The following is a 24,960-nucleotide window of genomic DNA, read 5'->3' as shown; positions in this document are numbered from 1 at the left end:
TTTTTTTTAAAGGGGTACTTTATAAAAAACACCTGAGAAACACTGCTTAATATAGTAATTTAGAATTGTGCAGTCTGGATCAGGAAAGCCATCTGCATAACAAGTAGCAGCAATCACTATGAGGAGAATAAATGAGCTTACTCAAATGCTAAATACATTACCTGATAATAGACTGTCACTTCAGAGTTGGCATCACCTCTGTTAAGGCTTTTCACCTTGCAGAGTAGGTGTGTGTTTGGCAGATCTACCACCCGAAACTGAACAGGACATGGGTGTGGCAAGGGACTGAACTGCAGTTTTCTGAAGGAGTCCAAACAGGAAATGGTCAAACACTTGCCATTTCTTAACCAAACCAAAGAACCATAATTTTCATAATCTAGATGTCTCAATTTTCAAAATAGCCTCAATCCCCTCTCCCTCCTACAACAAAACTAAAATCACATTCTACTTGAACCACTATCAGATGTGAACACCAAAACCAGAACATTTTCAGATAATAAATAGTGACAATACAGTTACTACATTTCTTTTGAAAAACAGGAGATTCAAATTGTGCTTCCAACATTCTTTCCAATCCACAAAAGAAAAGAAAATGATAACCAATATCTTTGTGAAACGTAAAAGAACCAAAAAAAAAAAGATACTCACAAAATAATATAATTCAGAAAATCCTTTGATTCCTAGGAGATAAAACATAAACATAGTTTTATTTAGAAGAAAGGGATTAATAGGCCTTTAAGCAACAGACCCAATACATTCTATATCTATCCAGAAATGGGCCAGCAATCACTGAACTGTCCAGTTCCCCATAGCCTTGGCACACAGTACAGCATTTCAGCAAGATGTTAGTCCAGAACCAAGTCTCTCCCTTCCCTTACAAAGTGACAGCATGGTCTCTTCTATTATGCTGTAGGAAGAAACAGACACCTCCAAACCAGTCTCTTGAAAGGCCAATGTGGAAGCCAAAAAAGAAGACAGGAAATGAGAAAAATGGCTTACAATCTGCTCAGATTCATGTGCAAAAGGAATAAGTTGGAAAGAAGCAGCTTGGCTGGGGCAGTGCCAGCAAACAAGAGGGGAAAAGCAGAGCTTATGGTGAGTGCTGCAGGACCTCATTGTGCAACTTGCAGGGCATCCAGGGTCTTGAAATTCATTTAATTCAAACTACAGCACCTAATGCAAAACATTATCTCAACGACTCCATAATGTCCGCAGCTAAACCACAATTTCTCCTAATAGCCCATGTCCATAAATGCCAATGTTTGTCATTATAAGAATCCCTTTCCCACCACCACCAATATAATGGTGGATTTCCCAAAGGGCTTGGCAATCCAAGGACAAATGTTACCAATAAAGGAAAAATTGATTAACACAAAGTGAAGACAGCAAGTGGGTTCATGCCCCATACTCGCTGCCCACACGAGGTTTGTGACACTGCATCAATGGATCCAAACCCTGTTATGTCCATGTTTAAGAAAACCAGTTAGAATACGTCAGACCTATGCCTGGATCTAGCAGTTCTCAGGAAAAGCCCCCACTGACTTCAATAGGAATTTCCTGTGATTAAATATAACGGAATTGGTCCGTAGTGAGGTTTAACATGATTTGACCTGGCTACATAGTCTGTATTTACAATGGCAGTTTAGAGAAGTTTCCCCCAGTTGTACCAGCACCGCAGGAGCTCCACTGGTAACAAATACAGGTTGAACCTCTCTAAACTGGGACTCTCTGATCTAGACCATAGGGCCAAGTGTCCAGCTAGGGCCAGTGGCAGTGGGACCAGCAGCCTGGACAGGGCCGACAGCTGGAAATCTGGTTGAGGTGGGCAGCCTGAGGAGGGATGATGGCAGCAGGGCAGGCGGCCAGGAGCCAGACTGTGGCAGGCAGCCCTAGCCTGGCTGGCAGCAGTGGGCCTGGCAGCTCACCTGGGGCCGGCAGCAGCGGGGATTGCAGCCTGGCCAGGGCTGGAAGTGGAGCCGGTCCGGGATAGGAATGTAAAATCCTGTTTAATTGGTTAACCAGTTAAATGTGATGTTTAACTGACTAAGTAATTAAAAAAGGGATGGAGGTGAGTACGGGAGGGTGCTCCATCCCAGCTGGGCTGGAGTATCCCACCCATCTGCCATGGATGGGCTGAAGTGGCTCCTCTGCCTCAGGCTGGGGCTGCTCCAGAAGTGACATGCATTCCCAGGCCAGCTGCAGACAGGGGCTGCTCCAGCAGGGCTGGAGGGCCTGTGTCCTTGGCAGGCCCTATGGGACTGGAATGCCCAGTGCTGGCAGGGAGCTGCTCCAGCCCCAACTGGTTAACCAGAATTGGTAAGCCGCACCCATTAAAGGGTGAGGCTTACCAGTTAACTGACTAACCTTTCACATCCCTAATCTGGGAGGAGGGGACCATAGCTCGGGCTGTGGAGGGGGCTATGGCAGCTGGGGCTGGATTTGCCTTCCCCTGCTCTGGCAAACTCACTCATTCAGGAATGGTCAGGTCCCCAGGGTGCCAGATTAGGAAGGTTCAACATCTACTGAGAGCACAAGTGTGAACAAACTTTGGCTTTTTTTACCACCACAGAGTTTAAAAATTGCTAAACAACATGGTGAAAAAAATCAGTAGTGGCCAGTCTACATTCTATGTCCCATGGTGTTAAAAGGGAGAGAGAATTGCACTGGTTTAATATATCTCTAAAGCTGCTAGTACAATCATGGTTAGAGGCTGGCAAAATAGTGTTATAAATAGAATCTGTGGCAATTTTGTTTGAACAACTTCTAAAAATGGTGGTTTAAGGAAAGGCTAAAGAGAGTTCAGGTTTAGCTGCTGAAGGTAATACTCACTCTGCTTGTGAAGTTTCCTTGCACTAGCCCTTCCACATATAGTTGTGATTTGAAGCTTTTAACAAATGATGATAGAGACTCAGAGTAAAGGCCCTTCATTAATCTCCTATATCTGTCTATCATGGACCACTTGCCATACTCCAGAATTAAAGAACGCACATCTCTGTAACAAATAACAAAAAAGAATACTTAAATTGTCAAATTCAGAATATGTTGTCCAACAGGGACTTTGTAGGGATAACATATTAATGTATTAAAAATGTGATTCCCCCAAATGGAAGTGACTCCCCATAATTTGTTCCCCACAACTTAAAGTGTTTAGATTTATTAGGATTCTTATTATTATTATTATTATTTGTTAAGATTGTTAAATGTTTAGATTTATGATTATTATTGCCCCTTTAGAATATAATATATTAGGTCATGTAACTTAGAACTGTTAAAAATATAATCCTAACTGTTAAGAATATAATCCTATGTAGCCAGAAACAGCTCTCCCCCCCCCCCCCCCCTGTGCTCCAGGGCATGCGCAAGCTTGTGCAAGGGGCTGCTTGAAATTGACATTGCAGAGATACATTGTAACAATGCATTGTCAAGCCACTAACTCTGCTATGGGAGCCAAGCCCTGTAATTGTCTAAGGGCATTGTTAACTTTACTTAGCAGTCAGAGAATGTTTTAAGCAATACCACCCAGAAACTTTCTGTAACTACAACTTTTATTATTATACAAAATACTGTATGAATGTATGAGAGAGTGCTTGGATGATGAATGAATGGCTCTGAGAGGTGCCAGCCTGAGAATACAGCAACAAAGGGCTGAAGAAGGCGTCAGGTGCCAGTGCAACCAAAAGGTGTCAAGTGGAGAAACTGGAGGTCCACCCGATGAGATCACTGATGAGCACCTGGCAGCCACCCTGGAGACATCAGCATGATACAGCAATTTCCATAGACTGGCATAGGAAGAAATTCCTATAAGAACTGGACTAAAAAACTATGGAATCAGAGTCCAAGGTTCTGCTGCCAGCCCACCAGGAGCTTCAGATGCGCATCTGATCAGGACTTCGCTCCCCACTACCATCACTTGTGTACAGAGTACCTGGCCAGTATTCTGTCACAAGCAACTTCCAGGCTGGTAACTATACACAGAACTTGAATGAATGGATGTATGAATGAATGGTTATATATATATATAATATACATACAAGTGTATAAGGGTTAAGTAGTGTTAGGAATAAGTAGTTAAACAACGTTATTTGCTTCTATCTTTTCTTTGTTTTTATTATTATCTTTACAATAAATGTGGCTTTTTGCCTTATCCCCCTCATAAAATCCTGCTTGCTTTTATTTGGTACAACATTTTGGTGGAGAATGCGAAAGGGGGAATATTGGTAAAGTGCCTCAGGTATTGTGGACATTGGTGTGCACACAGCTGACTCTACAGAGAGCAGTTCTATTTTTTTTTCTTTTTCTCTCTTTTTTTTTTTTTTTTGGTTAACCAAAGCCTGCTGACCTCCAGAGGGTAGAGGCTTCACAAAAGAGCTCATAATAAAGAGAAGCTACGGTTATTTATTGAAATAATCTAGGCTGTGTAACTAGAAGCTACAATTATTGAAATAATTTAGGCTGTAAATAGAAGCTACGATTATTCATTGAAATAATCTAGGCTGTGTAACTTGAAGCTACGATTATTCATTGGAATAATCTAGGCTGTATAACTAGAAGCTACAATTATTGAAATAATTTAGGCTGTAAATAGAAGCTACGACTATTGAAATAATCTAGGCTGTATAACTAGAAGCTACAATTATTAAAATAATTTAGGCTGTAAAAAGAAGCTACGATTATTAATTAATAGTCTAGGCTGTGTCACTCGCTGCAAGGGTTCAGGGGTGATAAAGGAAACTACACAAGTATTAAAGATGTTTAAGAAAAGTCCAGGGAAAGCAGTCTCAGAGGGAGGAATAGAGTTTGAAGGAGCTCAAACCTCACCTTTTATAAAGAAATAACACCCTTTAAACAAATCCTTCAGAGATATGGGCACAGTCCTTGGACAAGCCCTCGAAAATGTTTGTAATGTTTTGGACCTAGAGGATAGATTGGCACAGTATATCCTCATGTACAAACCTTCTAATGCTGCCAAAGAAGATGCAGCAGCAATTTGGCTATTATGGGAGGCATGTAATAACAGTTACCTCCACTTAGCTACCTGCAAAGAAGAAAAAAAAATATCTCTCTGCAGGAAAAGCTAAACCCAAAAGAAAAAGGGAAAAGAAAACACAGATTCAGTTTGGCTCCTATAAAACCTGTAATGAGGTGTTCCTCAAATTAACTAATTATAAAAATTCAAATAGGAAACTGCAAAATGTAAAAGCCTCTGCTGCAAAAGCAAAAAGGTGGAAATGTCTGTCCCTCAGTACCCAGACACAGCTAAATTCCCTTAAGGATGGGTACTGAAAGTTAAAGTAGCACTCTCAAAGTTTTCAGGAATATGCTTTAAGAAAAAGAAAAAGGACCAGGAGGTGTGGGGTTTAGTGAACAAGGCCACCCTCCTTGCTAAACTGGTAATGGGACAAAGCCTGTGTCCATGGAAAAGGGCCATTCAACAACAAAAAACAGGATCAGGCCCAGACAAGCAGGCAGGCAAAAGATAGATTGAAGGCTTTGTGGTAAAACTGGGAAAAAGCAGTAAGTACAGGCACTGAAAATCTAAATTCTTAAAACAATACTTACAAGAAGTAATATCTGAAGCAAGGCCAGTTTTCATTTTAAGAAATAAGAAAGTGTTTTAAGAAAAAAAAAACACAGAAAAGTTAACTCTACAGAGTCTGGAGGAAATTGAGCAGTTGTGAAAATGCTAAAATGTTATAGGAAAAGAATTCTTGGTTTCTTTGCAGCCATTCTGAAGGAAAAAGGGGCCCTTTTCCAAAAGAGTGTCTGTAAATAATCCAGGCAAATTTAACTAAAAAAAACTTCAAGAGGGTTCTATTGGGAACTTACGTACCCCCAAATGAATAAAAGTGAATGTAATCTTTGTACAGGTATGTAAAAATAGTGTTAGAAATATTCAGAGAATATATGCATGTATCTGTGTGTAAATACAGTGTAAATAGTAGGTAAGGTTTTTAAGATCCAGAACTCCTGTTTTGTAGGTTAGTAAACTGTTTTGTATGCTTAAAACAAATTGGTTTGTTTTGTTTTTAGTAAAGCCATTTCATACCAAGTTGTTTAATAGAAGTATAGGAAAACTCAGTAAGCATAAAAGAAATAGTTACACCCGATGCAAAAATTAATATGGCTAAATAACATCATAAACAAAGAATGCACATTTTCCTGTAACATGCAATGTATTTTGTAGAAGGAGGTAAAAACTGGAAACAAATCAAAATCCTGTGAAGGCTCCAGGAGCCACAACAGGTTGTAATTTCCTTTTCAGGTTGCTGTGTGAGAAAGCAGAACTTAAAGTAAAAACTCAAAACTGTAAATCTCTGGCAAAAGTTATTGTGTCCCTTTTTAAGACAAAGCTACAAACAGCTTTTAATCTAAAAGCAAGCCAGAAAGTGTCTGTGGTGCAAATGCCCTAGCTGGCAGCACAAAAAAAAAAAAAAAAAAAAAAAAAAAAAAAAAAAAAAGTTTGCAGGTAAATAAATAGTTTGATTAGCAAACTACCTGAGACCAGAACAAAAAGGGGTCTGCATATGGAAAAATTTCAAGATGGTTTTAAACACACTGGTCTCAAAGCTAAGTTGTCTAAATAAAAGGCATGCTATCACAGGATACTTAAACACCTATTGGTAAGATCCACAGGGCTACTTGTTATTTAATGCTAATGTTCATAATTAACCCTGTAATATGTACATGATTTTCTTTTTTTTTTTTTAAAAAGAAAAACCTTTAAAATGTTAAAATAATCATTGGAAACACATCTCACACTTAAAACCCTCCCAGCATTATAGTAATAATGCTTCTTGGCTACTCTCTATTCATAACCCTAACACAGCAGAAACTTACTAACTTAGTCTGCTGTATAAGAGAAAAACTAAAGTACACCTCCTAAATTTAATAATTACACAGTGGGGTAATTCACCCACAAGAAGGGGTAAAAACCATTGAAACCTGTTTTGCTACAAAACAAAAATATTTAACTATAGGAGTAATTGTAAGCAAAGAGACATGAAAGCATATTTGTAAAATAAAAAGAGAAAGTATGTAAATAATAATGCCACCCCCAAAGGGGTAGAAGTATGTTCTTGTTTTGTCTTTCAGAAAATCAGGACAAGCTGGTACCAGCTAAATACCCTACAACACCATGGATGTATTGTTGCAACAAAGATTGTTTTATGTTTTGTGTTTGTCTCATGTCTGTCTGTCTGTCTAACTAACTAGTATACTGTGTTAAAAATAATCTGCCCTAGGCAGGAAAGGTTCAATAAGCATTAAACATGTTAACTGCATTTAGAAAAACCCAGTGTAAATGGCTGTGGAGAGATCTCAGAGGGACTGATAGTTGTTTCAGAAGAGGCAGAATCAGCCAGGGAATTGGAGCAGTCTGGCAACCAAGTGACTGGGTATAACCAGCTTGCTGGGAAGTCAGTGTATTTGGGACAGGAGTGTTCCCAGGGGAGGCACACCCAGCCAGGCCTTTTGTCTTTGAAAGAGGGAGCTTTGCATTTAAAACAACAGGGCAATGGGGCAAGACCTATGTGGCCAAAGAAGGCTGCAGACTTTTCAACCTAAAAACCCAAAATTGTCAGCGTACACTTGGGATGAATTTGTTCCTGCTACTTATGCTAACTTTCATAACCACTGTACTGCAGTTACTAAGAATGTAACAATGTTCAATGTGCAGGATTTTGTACCAAAACCCTGGAAATGGTTAAAAAAATGTACCCAAGAGCACATTGTATGTTCAAAAGCCTTGTAACACTGGTATTTTACTGTTAGTACTTGTAATTAGTGTTGAAGCTTCTCACCTGAGAAAGGGGAATTCCAAAATTGGTGTGTGATGTGAAAAGGGAAACTGAGGCACACCACCAATTTTGTTTTCAGGGCTAAATGCAAAGATGCCTACACTATGTGGGATAAGAGCACATACATTCATGCACTGTTAATTGGGTTTCAAACTGTTGCCCAAGCTGCCCTGGATAAAATCACTATTTTCTCTCGCTCTGGGCAAGTCACCTAACCTGGATAAAAAAAAGAACATTTGTTACATTACAATCAAACACATGTTGCCTCACGATACCTTCTCTTAAACAGATTAAATACAAAGTGACACTACGAGTATACCAGATATCGTAGTGTCAAAAGGGGGAGTATGTAGGGATAACATATTAATGTATTAAAAATGTGATTCCCCCAAATGGAAGTGACTCCCCATAATTTGTTCCCCACAACTTAAAGTGTTTAGATTTATTAGGATTCTTATTATTATTATTATTATTTGTTAAGATTGTTAAATGTTTAGATTTATGATTATTATTGCCCCTTTAGAATATAATATATTAGGTCATGTAACTTAGAACTGTTAAAAATATAATCCTAACTGTTAAGAATATAATCCTATGTAGCCAGAAACAGCTCTCCCCCCCCCCCCCCCCTGTGCTCCAGGGCATGCGCAAGCTTGTGCAAGGGGCTGCTTGAAATTGACATTGCAGAGATACATTGTAACAATGCATTGTCAAGCCACTAACTCTGCTATGGGAGCCAAGCCCTGTAATTGTCTAAGGGCATTGTTAACTTTACTTAGCAGTCAGAGAATGTTTTAAGCAATACCACCCAGAAACTTTCTGTAACTACAACTTTTATTATTATACAAAATACTGTATGAATGTATGAGAGAGTGCTTGGATGATGAATGAATGGCTCTGAGAGGTGCCAGCCTGAGAATACAGCAACAAAGGGCTGAAGAAGGCGTCAGGTGCCAGTGCAACCAAAAGGTGTCAAGTGGAGAAACTGGAGGTCCACCCGATGAGATCACTGATGAGCACCTGGCAGCCACCCTGGAGACATCAGCATGATACAGCAATTTCCATAGACTGGCATAGGAAGAAATTCCTATAAGAACTGGACTAAAAAACTATGGAATCAGAGTCCAAGGTTCTGCTGCCAGCCCACCAGGAGCTTCAGATGCGCATCTGATCAGGACTTCGCTCCCCACTACCATCACTTGTGTACAGAGTACCTGGCCAGTATTCTGTCACAAGCAACTTCCAGGCTGGTAACTATACACAGAACTTGAATGAATGGATGTATGAATGAATGGTTATATATATATATAATATACATACAAGTGTATAAGGGTTAAGTAGTGTTAGGAATAAGTAGTTAAACAACGTTATTTGCTTCTATCTTTTCTTTGTTTTTATTATTATCTTTACAATAAATGTGGCTTTTTGCCTTATCCCCCTCATAAAATCCTGCTTGCTTTTATTTGGTACAACAACTTCAAATACTGAACTTTTATCAAAGCTCTCTGACAAGCACAATTTCAGCTAATCTTAACCAGAATTACTAAAGTACGGGTTAATCTGCCCTGAATCCGTCCTGCAGATGTCCTACCTCTGCTCCAAAATGTCTGTGATAATCTGGGATCGATGGAACAAGTGAAGTTACTCACCTTCGGTGCAGTAACTGTCGATCTTCGAGATGGTGTCCCCATGGGTGCTCCACTATGGGGTGCTGGGCTTGCCCCAGTGCCGCAGACGGAAGCTTGTGATGGGCAGTGTTCGGCCGGACCGCGCATGTGCTTTTGCACTCTTTTCTGTCTCGCGCAGTCCGGCCCCCCGCCAGTTCCTTGAGACCGCCTCAGAGTCCGGAAGAGACAAGAGCAGAGAGAGAGAAGACTCCGAAGTGGGGAGGAGGGTGGGTAGTGGAGCACCCGCGGGGACACCACCTCGAAGAACGACAGTTACTGCACCGAAGGTGAGTAATTTCGCTTTCTTCTTTGGGGATGTCCCCGCAGGTGCTCCATTATGGGTGACTGCATAGCAGTAATCGCCAGAATGGAAGGAGGGCAAGGAGTCCCTATTTATCTGCTGTGGAGAGCACCGCCGTCACCACTGCCCCATCTGAACGAGTGTTTAGAGAAACAGAATAGCGTTTGGCGAAGGTCTCATGTGAGGACCAGGTCGCCGTCCTGCAGATGTCCTTCAGAGATATCCCTCTATGAAATGCTATAGATGTGGCAGGGCTCTAGTGGAGTGGGTGCGTGATTGGGATGGAAGGGATAAGCCTTTCGCTGCATACGATTGCATTATGCATGAGGTTACAAGATTGGAAATCCTCTGGGAAGATAGGCGTTGACCCTTTGACCTGTGTGCCAGGGAGACGAATAAGTGGTCCGTACGCCTGAAAGGTTTAGTGCAAGCTATGTAGAATGCTAAGGTCCTGCGGGTGTCCAAGGAGTGTAGGGCCGCTTCTCGTGGTGAGGCATGGGGCTTCGGGAAAAAGGTTGGCAGGATCACTGGTTCGTTGACATGGAAATGGGAGACAATTTTGGGTATGAATCTTGGGTGTAGTCTCAAGACTACTCCATCCTTACGGAAAAATGTATATAGTGTCGTGGCTATCATGGCGGAAAGCTCGCTCACTCTGCATGCCGATGTTATGGCAAGCAGGAAAATGGTTTTCAAAGTGAGGAAATGCAAGGATACAGTCGCCAGAGGCTCAAACAGCGGCCTCATTAGGGAGTCGAGGATTACATCCAGGCTCTACACCGGTGGGACTGGGTCGTGCGGTGGGGCCATGTTGGTAAGGCCCTTGAGAAATCTCTTAGTAGTAGGATGGGTGAAGACAGAAAGGCCATCTATCTATTTGTTCTTTAGGTGCAACGCGTAGTCCAGGACGGAGGGGATCGACGGACATGTCGGATCGTGGTGGTTCGAGGTACATCAGGAGGAGAATCTGCGCCACTTGTGAAGGTAAGTTTTTCTCGTGATTTGTTGTCTACTGTGTACTAGGACGTGCTGGACTGGAACAGAGCAGAGGGATTCGAATGGAGTCAGGCAGTTAGGAATCATGGTGTTAGGTTCAGCATTTGTATCTGGGGGTGTTTCAGTTGTCCTTGGTCTTGTGTGAGGAGATTGTGGAGAGGCGGAAGGCGGATCGGTGTCCGCACGGAGAGACGGTGGAGGAAGGGAAACCAGTGCTGGCGAGGCCAGCCCGGGGCTATGAGGATTAGCGTTGCCCTGTCCGCCTTCAGCTTCTGAAGGACTTTGGGGATCAGAGGTATGGGGAGGAATGCATAGAGGAGGGGTCCGCGCCAAGTTATAAGGAAGGCATCCCCCAGGGATGCGCGGCCTACGCCTGCCCTGGTGCAGTACTTGCGGCATTTTGTATTGGCGGGAGTTGCAAAGAGGTCCACTTGGGGAGTACCCCAATGTTGGAAGATCTCGCGTAGGACGCCATCGTGCATTTCCCATTTGTGCTTCACATGGAAGTGTCTGCTCAGGAAATCTGCCGTCACATTTGTGGTGCCAGGTAAGTAGGATGCCGTAGGTGTTGTTCCGTGGCGAATGCACCAGTTCCAAAAGTGGATGGCTTCCATGCATAGGGAACGGGAGCAAGCGCTGCCTTGGAGATTCAAGTTATACACGGCTGTGATGCTGTCCGTGAGAATCCTCACTGTGGTGTTTCAAATGTAGATGAGGAAGGATTTGCATGCATTGAAAATGGCGTGTAGCTCTAGAAGATTTATGTGTAGCTGTGCTTCTTGTGGGGACCATTGGCCTTGGACTAAGAGGGAGCCCATGTGAGCCCCCCAGCCTAGTACGGAGGCATCCGTTGTGATTTGGTGGAGTGGCTCCTGCTGATGGAAAGGTATACCTGACAGTAGGTTTGTGTGGCTGGTCCACCATAGGAGTGACTGGAGAACGCCAGGTAGCGGCGTTACCAGCCTGTGGAGATCGTATCTGGTGTGGTCGTATACGAGAGTCAGCCAGTACTGAAGGGTGCGGAGATGTAGTCTGGCGTTTTTCACCATGTATGTTGTGGCGGCCATATGACCCATCAGTCTGAGGCATGTGATGAGTGGAACGGTAGGGCTGACGGTGATGGTGCGAATGAGGTCTTGGATGGCTTGAAATCTCTGTAAGGGTAGGAACGCTGTGCTGGCAACTGAGTCCAGGCAGGCCCCAATGAACTCGATGTTCTGAGTGGGGTGCAAAACGGACTTTTGCTTGTTGAGGAGGAGTCTGAGCGATTGAAAGACTTGCCTCGTGAGGTGAACCATCTGGGAGACCTTGTGTGCAGAAGGGCCCTGGAGTAGGCAATCATCCAGGTAAGGGAAGATGAGTACCCCTTGGCGTCGGAGAAAGGCCGTGACCACGGATAGAACCTTTGAAAACACCCTGGGGGCTGACGATAGCCCGAAGGGGAGGACCTTGTATTGAAAGTGGTCCTTTGCCAGGACGAAGTGCAAGAACCTCCTGTGAGCTGGATGGATAGGAACGTGGAAATAGGCGTCCTGGTGGTCGAGGGCGGCAAACCAGTCCTGTGGATCTAACGCAGGGATTATGGCACTAAAGTTGTCATTTTGAATCACTGTTTCTTGAGATATTTGTTCAAATGGCGGAGATCTAGGATGGGGCGCCAACCTCCAGACCTCTTCTGGGTGAGGAAATAATGTGAGTAAAAGCCCCTGTTCCTGAAATCCTTTGGGACTGGCTCTATGGCACCCAGAGAGAGAAGGCGGTCACCTTCTAGTCAGAGGAGGGTCTCGTGAGAGGGGTCCCTGAAGAGGGACGGGGTGGGAGGGGTGGTTGGTGGGATGGCTATGAAAGGGATAGGGTAACCAGATTGAACAATCTCGAGGACCCATCCGTCCGTAGTGATTTTTGCCCATTAATGTAGAAAGGGCCTCAGACGGTGGTGAAAGAGCTGGGTCGTACGATTCGTGATGCTGCCCGTGACTGTCTGCTCGCCCCCGACCAACGCATCAAACCTGTTGCTTGTTCTTGGGAGGCATGTTCGTCCTGCCATTTGGGTTTCGGCATCGCTGAGGCCTCTGGCAAGAGCATTGGTTGTCGAAGGGCCTCTGTTGCTGGTGGTGTTGCTGCCACTGATATCTGATGTAGGAGTAGTCATAGCTGCGCTGGTATGGTGAGTACCGGCGTCTCTTAAAGGGGGGAGTGTACATCCCCAGAGTTTGCAAGGTTGTCGAAGGGTAAGTCTTCGACTTTGGCCTGTAGTTCCTTCGGAACTCCCGCCGCTTGAAGGAAAGAAGCTCTGTGCATAACAATGGCAGTAGCAGTGGAGCAAGCAGCGGGGTCAGCAACATCCATAGCTACTTGGAGGGATGTTCTCGCTGATGTGTAGCCCTCTTGGATTACTGACCTCAAGATCAATTTCTTAAAATCAGGGAGATGATCCATGAGGGGGGTGAGGCATGAAAACGTATCAAAGGTGTGATTGGAGAGATGCTCCAAGTAATTGGTAATTCTGAGGAATAGCGTTGCTGAAGTGTAGACATTCCTGACCAGGAGGTCAAGTCTCTTTACGTCCTTATCGGAGCTCTGTTGTTTGAGGTGTGGGGCTCTAGCCCTCTGTTGAGCTGCGTCAACTACTAGGGAGTTAGGTTGTGGATGGGAAAAGAGGAATTCCATGCCTTTCGGTGGTACAAAATATTTCTTGTTGGTCGGAAGAGCCGATGCTGGAGCATGCCACACTTCATCAGCCACTTCCAGGATGCCCTCGTCAAGAGGAATGGCCAGGCGTGACCTATGCTGAAAAGCTTGTGCTGCTTGTCCTTGAGTTCCTGCAGCAGAATCTCTTGTGTGATAGCTACTCGCTTAAACAACTCTTGGAACTGACGGAGGTCATCTGGTGAAGAGCTGTCACCTGGTGTGACTGCCTCATCTGGCGGGGACAAGTCTGGGATGGAAGTCCCTGGTAGGAGGTCCCCGGAGGCAGTGTAATCCGTGTCTGATGGAGGATGAGGTGGTGACGCTGAATGATGTGGAGGGGTAAGGGGAGCTGGAGTTGGAGAGTGTCTGCGTGATATATAATCATAGGCAGAACGTGATCGATAAGAGTAGCCGCTGTGGGAGTCCCAAGAGTGGCGGTCATTGCAATAATATCTGTCATGTCATGGTGAGCGGTCGTCGTGATAGTTGGAATGGGAGTAATATCGGTAATGGTATGGAGCGCAGGGCGAACAGGAGCGGATGTCTGATGCCCTGGAAGAAGCAGGAGACGCAGAGAGCTGCCCGTAGTGGTGTCTGTGGTGGGAAGGTGCAGCAGCCAGGAATGGTGAAGGCAGCCTGGAGGAGGCATGGGGGGACCCATGCCAATGAGTACAGCGGCGTGGAGAACGAGGCACATGGGAAGGTGAGGACGGTACCGTCGAGAAAAGGCAGGAGCGAGAACAGGTCCGGCACAGGGAGATCAGAGGAGCAGGACTCAGAGCCCCTGATCTGCCAGCGTGTGCAGAAGAGGCAGCCGGCGCGGTGCTAATCGGCGCTGGGGGGGGGTCAAAGGCAGCAGCCGGCGCTGTGCAGGCAGGGCGGCGGATCAGCGCTGCATAGTCCGGCACCGCACGGAGGCTTGGGAGCGGTGCGGGTACTGGTGCCATGATGTTCAGCTCCGGGTCTGATATTGGAGCCGGCTCAGCGGTGCAAGGGAGGCAGAGGCAGCGGCGGAGGCAATGCTTCCTGGGGAGCCTGCATATACAGAGGCTCCCGCGGTCGCTTCGGCTTTGAAGCCGCTGAGACAGGGGGACCTGACTTAGCTGTGCCAGAAGTCCCCGGTCTTTCAGGCTGGCTTTCCCTGGTGTTCAGGGCAGCTGGTAGGGATCTCGTGGGAGAGATCCTGGGCTTTTTCTGAAGCCCTGTAGTCTGGGAGGAAGCCCAGCGCTTGTGGGGCTGCTGGTCAGAGTCGGTTTGTTGCGGCTCCAGGGCTTTATCAAAGAGGAGCATTCGCAAGCGCCTCTCTCTATCCTTTCTAGCCCTGGAGGTGAGTCTGGTACAGTAGGTACACTTCTGGGGGACATGAGATTCCCCCAGACAACGGATGCACTCCGAGTAGCCCTTGGAGGCTGGCATTGCCTCCCGGCAAGAGCCGCATTTCTTGAAGCTAGTAGCTGACATTTTGCAGGTTGCCCTGAGGCAGTTCTTGTTTGCAGTCGTGGAGAGACATTTAGTTGTCTGAGTAATTAGTAGTTTTATCTCTAAAGTAATGGTAATATAGTGATAATGTGTCTGTTGACTTTATCTCTGTCATGGCTCCTTCCCCACTCTGGCATGATAAATGCAGAAGTGGGGGCCAGCAAGTGTACCCCAAAGCCTTATCTACCAGGCTTTGGTATAAAACTTACCCCAAAATCTTAAAAACCTAGATCTTGGGAATAAACTTCCGCTGCCACCACCCAAATGTTGCTAAAGAAACCAGGGGAAAGATCATTTGGGAAATCTCACCCCTAAAATAAAAATCAGGGCACACTATTAACCAATGCCAGGTTAATAAAAAGAAAGGAAAGAACTTTTATTATTTCAACAATATTCCTGTTGTAAGCATAATGACTAGATAGGAAGGTAACAAAATATACTCATGGAGAAACTCCATGGGCCTAGAACTTAGTTACAAAGAAAAGCCAAAACATCTTTTAAACTGTGCCAGATCTCAGATCCCATACCCAATCCTTAAAACAATAAAACCTAACGAAACTACCTAAACTTTACCCTACTTACAGGAAATGAAGAATGGTGTCTTGGAGAGAGAGAGACATGCTTGTCCCTCTCTGTAGCTGCAGAGAACTCCCCCAGAGAGACAAAAGGACAAAGGAAAAAACACAAATTCCTTTGTCCCAGGTTGAAAGTCCCACCTACATTCCTACTGGTCACTCCAACTGGCTAGGTGTAATTAACCCCTTAATCCCCAGGCTGCTGGCTAACCCTCATAATCATGATAATCTCTTCCTTTTTTTTTTAAAGGAACGCAACCATATACAAGGAGCGGACGGGAGAACAGCTGAGAGGCGGGAGGTAAGAACAGTATGTGGTCTCTATTCTTATTCCCGTGTTTTGTTTTGTTTTGTTTTTTCTAAAGAAATGAGGAAAAACACAAAGGAAAGAGGAATAGAGGTGTATGTTCAAGGAGGAACTAGAAGGAATCTAGTTCAGTGAGTGAAATGAGGAGCGCGGTTCCAAGCGTCTGCAGCCTGAGGCAGTCTCGAGGAACTGGTGGGGTGCCGGACCGCGCGAGACAGAAAAGAGCGCGAAAGTCACAAGCCCGCAGCACATGTGCGGTCTGGCCGAACACTGCTCATCACAAGCTTCCGTCTGCGGCGCCGGGGCAATCCCAGCCCCCCATAGTGGAGCACCCGCGGGGACATCTCCGAAGAACAACTGTTTTGGAATGTCCCTGGGGGAGCACTTACATCCTAGTTCTCAGGATAATTACTTTACACTGATAATAATTGTATACTGCTTCTGAATTTTGTAAGGGACATCACAGGGATGGGAAACCTACAACCTGTGAGCCGGATCCAGCCCCTGGCATGCTTTGATCAGGACTGTGCCTAGAGCCAGATTAAGAAAGGGGGTTTAGTGGCTGTAGTCCAGGGCCCCAGTCTAAGAGGGGGGCTTTTGCCTGAGGCCCTGGGCTGCAGCCACTAAAGCCCCTGTGTTCCAGGCTGCACTTGCTGGGTGGCTCTGGATTCTGCTGTTCCTTTCACACACGCACACCCTGTCCCAGGCTTGAGCCACATTGCTGCGAGCACCGGAGGAAGCTGCATCCTTCATGCTGCCCTTGATGGCAGGTACTGCACCCCGCAGCTCCCACTGGTTGGGAATCGCAGCCAATAGAGGTTGCTGGGGCCGGTGACTGCAGGCAAGCACAGGGCTGGAAAGAGCCATCTCCCCTTCCCCCTGCAGCAAACAGGAACTGCCCCAAATAAACACCCTGCACCCCCAATATCTTGCCTCAGCCTTGAGCCCCCTCCCGCACCCTAACTCCCAATTAGACCCCACATCCCATTCCCCAGCACTGAGGTTCTCTTGCACCCTAACTCCCTCCCAGACCCCAAACTACAACCCTAAGCCCGCTCCTGCATCCAAACTCCTGGCCTGAGCCCATTCCCCTTGCCTCAACCTGAAGCCCCCTCCTGCACCCCAAACACTTCATCCTCAGCTCCAGCCCAGAGCCCCATCAGAGACATTATGCCCTCCTGCCTCAACCTGCAGCTCCTCCCGCACACTGTCTGAACTAGGGATGTTAAAACAGTTACAGTAAAACTCCATTGGTCCAGCATCCAATGCTCCAGCACGCCTGATGGTCCAGCACCATTGGAAACCCGGAAGTGCTCCGGGCAGCCGGACAATTGGAGCTGCTCTGCACCAGGCTTCCCCGATTCAGCTGCTGCTGAAACTGACCAGCAGCTGATTCTGGTCAGCCACTGGTCAGTTTCAGCAGCGGCTGAATCGGGGATGCCTGGGGCAGAGCCGGACTCCCCACCCCAGGCCCCTCATAGCCCCCTCTTCCGATAGTCTGGCATATTTGATAATCCGGCACCCCCTGGGTCCTAAAAGTGCCGGATTATCGGAAGTTTACTGTAATAAGTTAAACAAGAGTGCTTAACTGGTTAGCCATTTTGTTTCAAATCCTGCCACCTAGCCCCTCTGCCAGTCCATCTGTGGGCGGGGCTGCTCCGGCCCAGCGCAGCTGCCTATCACCAGAGTTCACTGACAAATTTCCATTAGCTGGTAAGCAAGCCAGTAAGCCTCATGCTTTTCCGTATGCTTACTGGTTAACCATTTAACATCCCTAGTCTGAATCCCTAAGTTTTGGCCCCACCCCGAAGCCCAAGGTAGCCCAACAAAATCTAATAGCCCCAAGCCCCCAAAGTGAATCTGGCCCTGCCTATAGTGAGCTCAGGGCCGGATTAAGGGGTGGGGGCTAGCTGGGCATCTGCCCGGGGTGCCATCCTATGTGGGGGGGACGTCGGATTGAAGTGGTAAGGGGCGCCACGCACCCGCTGTCCAGGGCACAACTATGGCTCAGTCCAGCACTGTGAGCGAGCTTCAGGGCTTCCATGCACATTGGGGCAAGCCAACACTGCACTCCATTCCTGCAGGAAGTCTCCAATGAGGTGTCTTCCTCTTCCCTCACCTCCTTTTTTTTTTTTTTTTTTTTTTTTTGCTTCTGATGTGTGTGACCCCTGACTAATTTTTCTGTGGGTCAGTGCAATTGAAAAAAGGTTCCTCAACCCTGTTTTTCTCTTCTAGGCCACTTACTTAACTCTGTAGACCTCTCTTTATTTCAGATTGCTAGTGTTTTAACACATTGTTATTCAGCCAACTATAGGAACTCCACAAAGTGAGATGACACCAAAAGAAGAATTACAGAATAGCACAGGCTGTATAAACAACAGAGGAGGATGTTAATAAAAAATTTGAAATCATTAGTCTACAGATTTGAAAAGAGAACAAGGCAAAAGGTTAATCATAAAGTCCAGCCAATAAGAGCTGAAACCAGCCCTTCCTCCCAACGTCTCCCAGCAATAATAAGCCTGGAGGAAAAAGAAGTGAACTCAAACATGCGCTTCCAGTGTGATAGTGTGGCTATGAAGGCTACTAATGGGATTCTTGGATCTCTACAGAGCAGAACAGCTTCTAAGGGTATATCTAGATTGCACTCTAAAATCTGTCAGTACTGATGCTTGGGAAGGTACAGAACACTTCCTAGATGGAAGTTCTGTCTCACCCGGTACCAAAAGTTTTCACTATGCCACTCTTTTAGAGATAGTATAGTAATTGTGCTTCTTTAATATTGCCTAAGAGCCTAATTGCTCCTGCTTCTAGGGTGATATGTAACCTGTGATGCCAAGCAGAACTGGGGGGGAGGGAAGGCACTTCTAGGTACCATGCTTCAGAGCTGCCGGTGCCATATTAAGCTTCTTTTTCTGTCCATGCTGACAGTGGTGGCAACTCTAGGGAACCCCTCTTGCTGACAATTTCTCCATGCCAAGGTGGCAGCTCTGGGGAAACCAATTTCAACCAATTTGCCTGGTACTGATGTCCGGCTAACCAGCCTGTAATTGCCAGGATATCCCCTGGAGAGCCTTTTAAAAAATTGGTGTCACATTAGCTATCTTCCAGTCATGTGGTTCAGAAGCTAATTTAAATAATAGGTTACAGACTAAAGTTCGTAATTCTGCATTTTCACATATGAGCTTCTTCAGAACTCTGGGGTGAATACCATCTGGTTTCAATGACCTACTACCATTTATTTTATCAATCTGTTCCAAATCCTCCTCTTAATTTGGAATAGTTCCTTAGATTTGTCACCAAAAAAGAATGGCTCAGGTTTGGGAATTTCCCTCATATTCTCAGCTGAGAAAACTGATGCAAAAAGTCATTCAGTTTCTCCACAATGGTCTTACTGTCCTTGAATGTTCCTTTAGCACTTAAAACATTACTATTAATTTTTAAGTCTTTGGGCATTTGCACTTCAAATTCTTTTTTGGCCTAATTGTACGATTTGTGAGAATTTATGCTCCTTTATATTCTCCTCTATAAGATTTAACTTAACCGGACCAAAGAGGTTCAACTGAATAGTTGATTAACTTTGTGAATAAGTTCTTATCGGTTATTCAACTATTCTATAGTCCCCAGGGGTGGGGCCAGCAGCCAGTGCACTCTGGCCCTACTCCTAAGGAGCCTCCTGCCACTCTGCGCTGCTGCCTCCGTATCTGAGGCACCAGCACGGGATTCCAGGCAGGTGATGGTCCATATGGGGAACCAATTTAAAAACCAGCTCCCCTTATGGACTGGCTGCCTATCACCCTGCGCTGCTGCCTCTGATACTCTACCAATACTTTATCAACTTCCATGCTTACTTCCTTAGTAGAGATAGAGAATCCTCCCTCCCCTGGTTAATAGGATCCTTTCTTAAGAAACGTCTATTTCTGAACCATATGCTCCTCTACACCTGCCAGCTTTCCTGCAGCTCTTAGTTTAAAACTCCTTCACAATATTTTGTTTGCTAGCAACCTGGTTCCATTTTGGTTTAAGTGGAGTCCATTCTTTCTGTATAAGCTCCTAATTTCCCAAAATGTTCCCCAGTTCCTAATAATCTTCAAAGCTTGCTCCTACACAATTATGGTATATCAAAGATTTTATCTGTTGCAGCTTACAAAATGGTATTGATGTTCATAAAACTTCAATTGTAAGAATTGTTTTTCCTCCTGCCAGTTAGTCAGTTCCATTTTTTTATATAACACCCATATGCAAATAAAATATATTTACAAAACTCTTCACCCAAACTCTCAATGTGCCACTGAAAAATCTGTGAAATTGTTCACATATCCCTTCAGACCCAATAACATACTCTCTACCATGGGTGCAAAATAATTACTTTGTAATCTGTGCAATATACATACAGCGTTATTTACATACGTAAATATCCACCTTTGCTTTGGCATTTAATTAGTAGCATCAAACACTTATTACAAAGCAGAAGTAGGTAACAATTTATGTATTATGCTTCAAGTACTTAAATATTATGCTGGGATTCATTTTATTCATGAGACAGTGCAAAATACTGCACAGCAATTTCTGATTGGAAGAAAGGAAATATCTGCAGCTCCTACAATGTGCTACAGTGACAATATGGTTAAAGCAGAAAATATTTCTACTCCATCCTAGGACCAGTCTATCAAATTAGCCTTCTTACAGATACTCACTCGGCCAGCATCTCATGCTTGATCAGAATATTAAAGTAAGTCTTTTTTAGCTGCTCTGTTATCATCTCAAAAACTGCTGAAGTAAAACTGAAGTCAGACAAGTGGTCAATGATGAGCTGAAATAGCAGCTGGAAAGAAAATAAAATATTATTTTCGGAACCATTTTTACCAAATAGAATATTTTTTGCCAAAGAGGTCTAATTTGAATTTTATATTATATAAAAAGGAAGTTCATTTAATAATCCATGGGCCAACAAGAACTGCATAGTATATATCTATAAAACATTCTAATAAGGTCTTGAATAAATAAATTAATTAGTTAAGAGTAAGCTACCAATTGCCAGGACATCCATGCATTAGCATTTAGCTCAAGAAAGCAATTTGTTAAATCTGAATGGATATCTTTAAAGTTAAAGGAAATTAACTATTTCTTATATAGCAATTTTTAATCATGTAAAATGCATTAACAGTTTGTTTTATTGCAATGTTACACAATTAATTGGATCTCCTAGTATCAAACTCTCTCACACGGCACAAATATTTTGACTGCTATGTTTGTAATTTACATGAATTAATGCAGTATTACCAGCTTCAAGAAACCAAAAATCACGAGACAAATACAAAAATCATGAGATTGGCCTTAAAAAATTACATTGTGATTTTTTAGGTCCATCTTTTGGTTTTTGAACTCCCCCAGACGTGTGCTCATGGGCACATGCATAACATGTATTTTCCCTTCAAGGCCTTTTCCACTCAGCTTATCTAGAACACCATACGCAGTTCTGGGAGAACGCTTATCCAGGTCTCTGGGATGACACCAGATTTCATAACTCAAGTTCCTTTATTTGGTGTAAAGTAAAGCTAGACTCAAGCATACAGGGGGATAGAGAGCATACCTATCGTCCAAAGTTACACAGAAAACCTCTTTCTTTATATACATGCACACATTACATTGAATTACACATTTTAGGACTGATTTGGTACCTTGCAGGAACCAATTCCTGTGCATTATGATCTGTAATGAATTCTCCACACTAAACCTAATCTTTACCTCATCTCCACGTTTCCCAATTTATTTGGTTCCTGTCTTGTTTGCTTTCTAACCTCATTACTTATTTAGTGCAAATTCTGTTTTCAATCTAATGATCTGTTTACCTTCCTAATTTTATCTTTTAAGAAATAAAGCCTCCATTCACGTATTAATTATTCGTGACATACCCTACCTCAGTAACAGTGATTGTGTGAGTATGTAAAAGATATGTAAGGGTATGTCTAGACTGTATCCCTCTGTCGGCAGAGGGATGCAGATTAGGCAGGTCGACATTGCAAATGAGGCAGGGATTTAAATATCCCGTGCCTAATTTGCATAAAAATGGCCGTTGCATTTTGCCGACTCAGCACTTGTTAGGAAAAAGCGGCAGTCTAGAGGGGGATCTGTCGAGAAAGAAAGCCTTTTTCGACAGATCCTGTAAACTTCCTTGCAGGAGGCATAAGGGATCTATCGAAAAAGTTTTTCTTTCTCGACAGATCCCCCTCTAGACTGCCGCTTTTTCCTGACAAAGTGCTGAGTCAGCAAAATGTGGTGGCCATTTTTATGCAAATTAGGCACGGAATATTTAAATCCCTGCCTTATTTGCAATGTCAACCTGCCTAATCTGCATCCCTCTGCCGACAGAGGAATGCAGTCTAGACATACCCTAAGAGAGAGAATTAGTGCTGCCCACTCTCACAAATGTATAGGATGGTGCTTTTGGCTCTTGCTTCAGGAGCTCTCACCCCATATCTGCCTGTCCTCTGCCCAACAATTAATTCTTTCCCCAACTTCCCATTAGTTCTGTCCCCACCAAGTTCAGCCACTATATCAGTCCCCTACCTCCTCAGTTCAGCCTCCAAAACTCATTGCCCTACTACCATCCTGCAGCCTCACCTCTGCTTCTCCTGAGAGTTTGGCCATCCTCTCCCAGGCCTCAACGGGATAAGGGGGAGGTTGGCTACAGCAAAGTTCCCTCTTCCCTAGCACTAAACTGGGGTAAGCTCCAGGGTTCTTTACCTCCCTTCTCTCCTCCTAGGCAGGGTGTAGTGAGGAGGAGACATGAGGAGCACAGACATTGTCCTATCCATTTTTCTCACAGAAGAGGAGCAAAGGGAGAAGCCAGAGCTGCTGGGATCTTTGCTCCCTCCTCCTCCTCATTCCCATGAGAAAGGCGGGCAGAAGGGAAGAGATTCTGTCAGCTTTTGACAGGCTGAACTTCATGAGGGGGCTGAACTTCATGAGGGGACTGGAGGTCATCATGAGACAAACTCCTGCACCTTCTGAAATCCCATCATTCTCTCTCTCTCATGGGAACTGCCACTACTGTTAACATTACCAAGAAAATAATTTGCTCAGTATGTAAGGGTCCTGTCATCAGCGGTTACATTTGCAATTCATCTTCTATATCACCAGCTGGTGGAATTCAGCCCATGCTAAAAATTCTTCATGTGAATAAGGAACCCTGTTATACTGACCAAATCAGTAACAGTCACAAGCACCAGCAGGTGCCACAGAAGAGCAGTTGAGAACACAGCTGCTGACAATAGTAGTTGTACTCAGCCAAGCAGTGGCAGCAGCAGCCAGCAACTGATACATCCATCAATCTGCCCGGCATTGCCTCTTCCTCACAAGCCAATGCATCCCCATGCTCCTCCCTTATTTGCCTACCTTCCATGACCAAGATCTTCTCCCTCTCCTGACGGTAGCTCACTCTTTTTGCTCTCTTGCATTGTGTGTTTTCTGCTTCCAACTCCACTTTCACATGACATGGGATATCTATGGCTCCCCATAGATTACTCTCACCATTTGACTTGGGGAAAATTGGGGGAAATTTCCATCTTGTCCACCTCTGTCTGGAGGGGCTATGAAGAAGCCACAGCTGCGTGAGGAGCGCATAAGCTGTGTTCCTACTGCAGTCCTAGTGGAGTCACCCCTTATAATTCTCTCCCAAAAATCTTCATGGCCTCCAGATCTTATCATTGGGCACATACATACCCAAAAGATATTACAGGTTGAAGCTCTCTAGTCAGGCACTCTCTGGTCAGGCAACATCCATGGTCAGACATGATTTTAGATAGCCAGATATCCACTTATCATACTTGTAGCCAAGTTTCCCGTGATCCTATAAAGTTTCTTGACAGCTACCAAGTCCTGGCTCTCAATATTCTGTGCTGTTATTTAGTCCTAATTTACCCCTGTCTCCTAAGAGCCTGGTAAGCAGTGGAAGTATTGGTACGGCTGCTAGACAATACTAACCTCTCATAGTCTGGCAAATTCTCTGGTTTGGCACCAGTCAGGTCCCAAGGGTGCCCAACTACAGAGGTTAAACCTGTAATATTTATCCAAACATCACACAAAGACAAGGTCAATGTTTATAAAAAGCTATTAAAACTTAAATTATAATTGAGGCTGTTTATAGTTCCACGTACCCTTACTTTGAAGAGAAGAAAATTTAAAGTGAAAGTTCTTCACGTACATATTTAGCTATTTGAAAAATACAAAGTATATTAGTCTGGATGAATTCTTCAATTTTTGCATTTGGCCGCACAGTAAAATTGCAGAATTCACCTAGGATTAAGTATATATCTGTTCAATAAGACTTCTAAGACTTTACATGTTATCTTTTAAACAAACAACCATTCATCTTTTTGAAGAAAGGTGAATGTGTTGGTGCACACAAGCACATACACGAAAGAAGGCAGAAGTTTAATATCTACATAATATTTTCTGCTTTTTGGTCCTGGTATACAAATATTAAACCACAATATTAAACCTTTCAAAATGACAACTTTCCTCATAAAACGTTTAAAAGACACCTGCCTCCTTATTGTGTACACTTGCTTAGCTGCCTTCTCCTGTCTCAAGTTCCGTATATCAGAATACAAAGATGGCAACTTCCTGATTCATTGTTATTTTGCTATTACATGACAAAGATATCCTAATCACTCCATGCAATTAAAGAATACACTTTTTAAAGACTTTGGTTAAGATAAGATAAAGTATGTCAGATCTTGTTACTTTAAGAATCTTTTAATTGGATATAATGCTTGGAAGCACCAAAGAGACTAGTTCTTTCTCCATTCCAGTCTACTTATCAGTCATGCCACAAAGTCTCCCTGCTAATCTGCAAATCTACACTCACTGATTCTGCTGGTTCCTGAGTGACCCTGCAGGAAGCCCATGAGTTACCTGTATTCAAAATTATTATCAATAGTTGTAAAACCATTAACAGATTAATTGAAATTAAAATACCAATATTTCAAGTCTTTGCGTGGTTTAGAAAATGACATTCAGCAAAAGAACTTAAAAAACAATCAATAGTCCTGCAGCACCTTACAGACTAACAAAAATGTAGATGGTATCGTGAGTTTTCATGGCCAAAAGACCCCTCTGAGACTATTCAGCAAAAGGCTAATTGATC

At 44.2% G+C, this 24,960-nt stretch overlaps 1 protein-coding gene across 7 annotated transcripts in view; it reads right to left on the bottom strand.

Moving 5' to 3' along the window:
* LOC102458989 (nardilysin-like) overlaps positions 1 to 24,960 on the bottom strand; it is a 158,488-nt gene that overhangs the window by 34,094 nt on the left and 99,434 nt on the right. For all 7 annotated transcript variants that reach the window (XR_016350238.1, XR_012905859.2, XR_012905858.2 and 4 more), the window contains 4 exons: positions 20,507 to 20,634; positions 2,830 to 2,992; positions 649 to 680; positions 162 to 300 (listed from right to left, as the gene is read on the bottom strand). Coding sequence is in view for 4 of the 7 variants with exons in the window: in XM_075935997.2 (XP_075792112.2) it covers positions 162 to 300; positions 649 to 680; positions 2,830 to 2,992; positions 20,507 to 20,634 (462 nt within the window). In the remaining 3 variants the exon portion in view is untranslated. The remainder of the gene's footprint in view (positions 1 to 161; positions 301 to 648; positions 681 to 2,829; positions 2,993 to 20,506; positions 20,635 to 24,960) is intronic.

Source organism: Pelodiscus sinensis, chromosome 9, assembly GCF_052426305.1.
Source record: "Pelodiscus sinensis isolate ZL-2025 chromosome 9, ASM5242630v1, whole genome shotgun sequence".
In the NCBI taxonomy this organism is placed as follows: Eukaryota; Metazoa; Chordata; order Testudines; family Trionychidae; genus Pelodiscus; species Pelodiscus sinensis.
The sequence above is the reverse complement of the archived record's forward strand: the minus strand, read 5'-3'. Positions and strand labels throughout refer to the sequence as shown.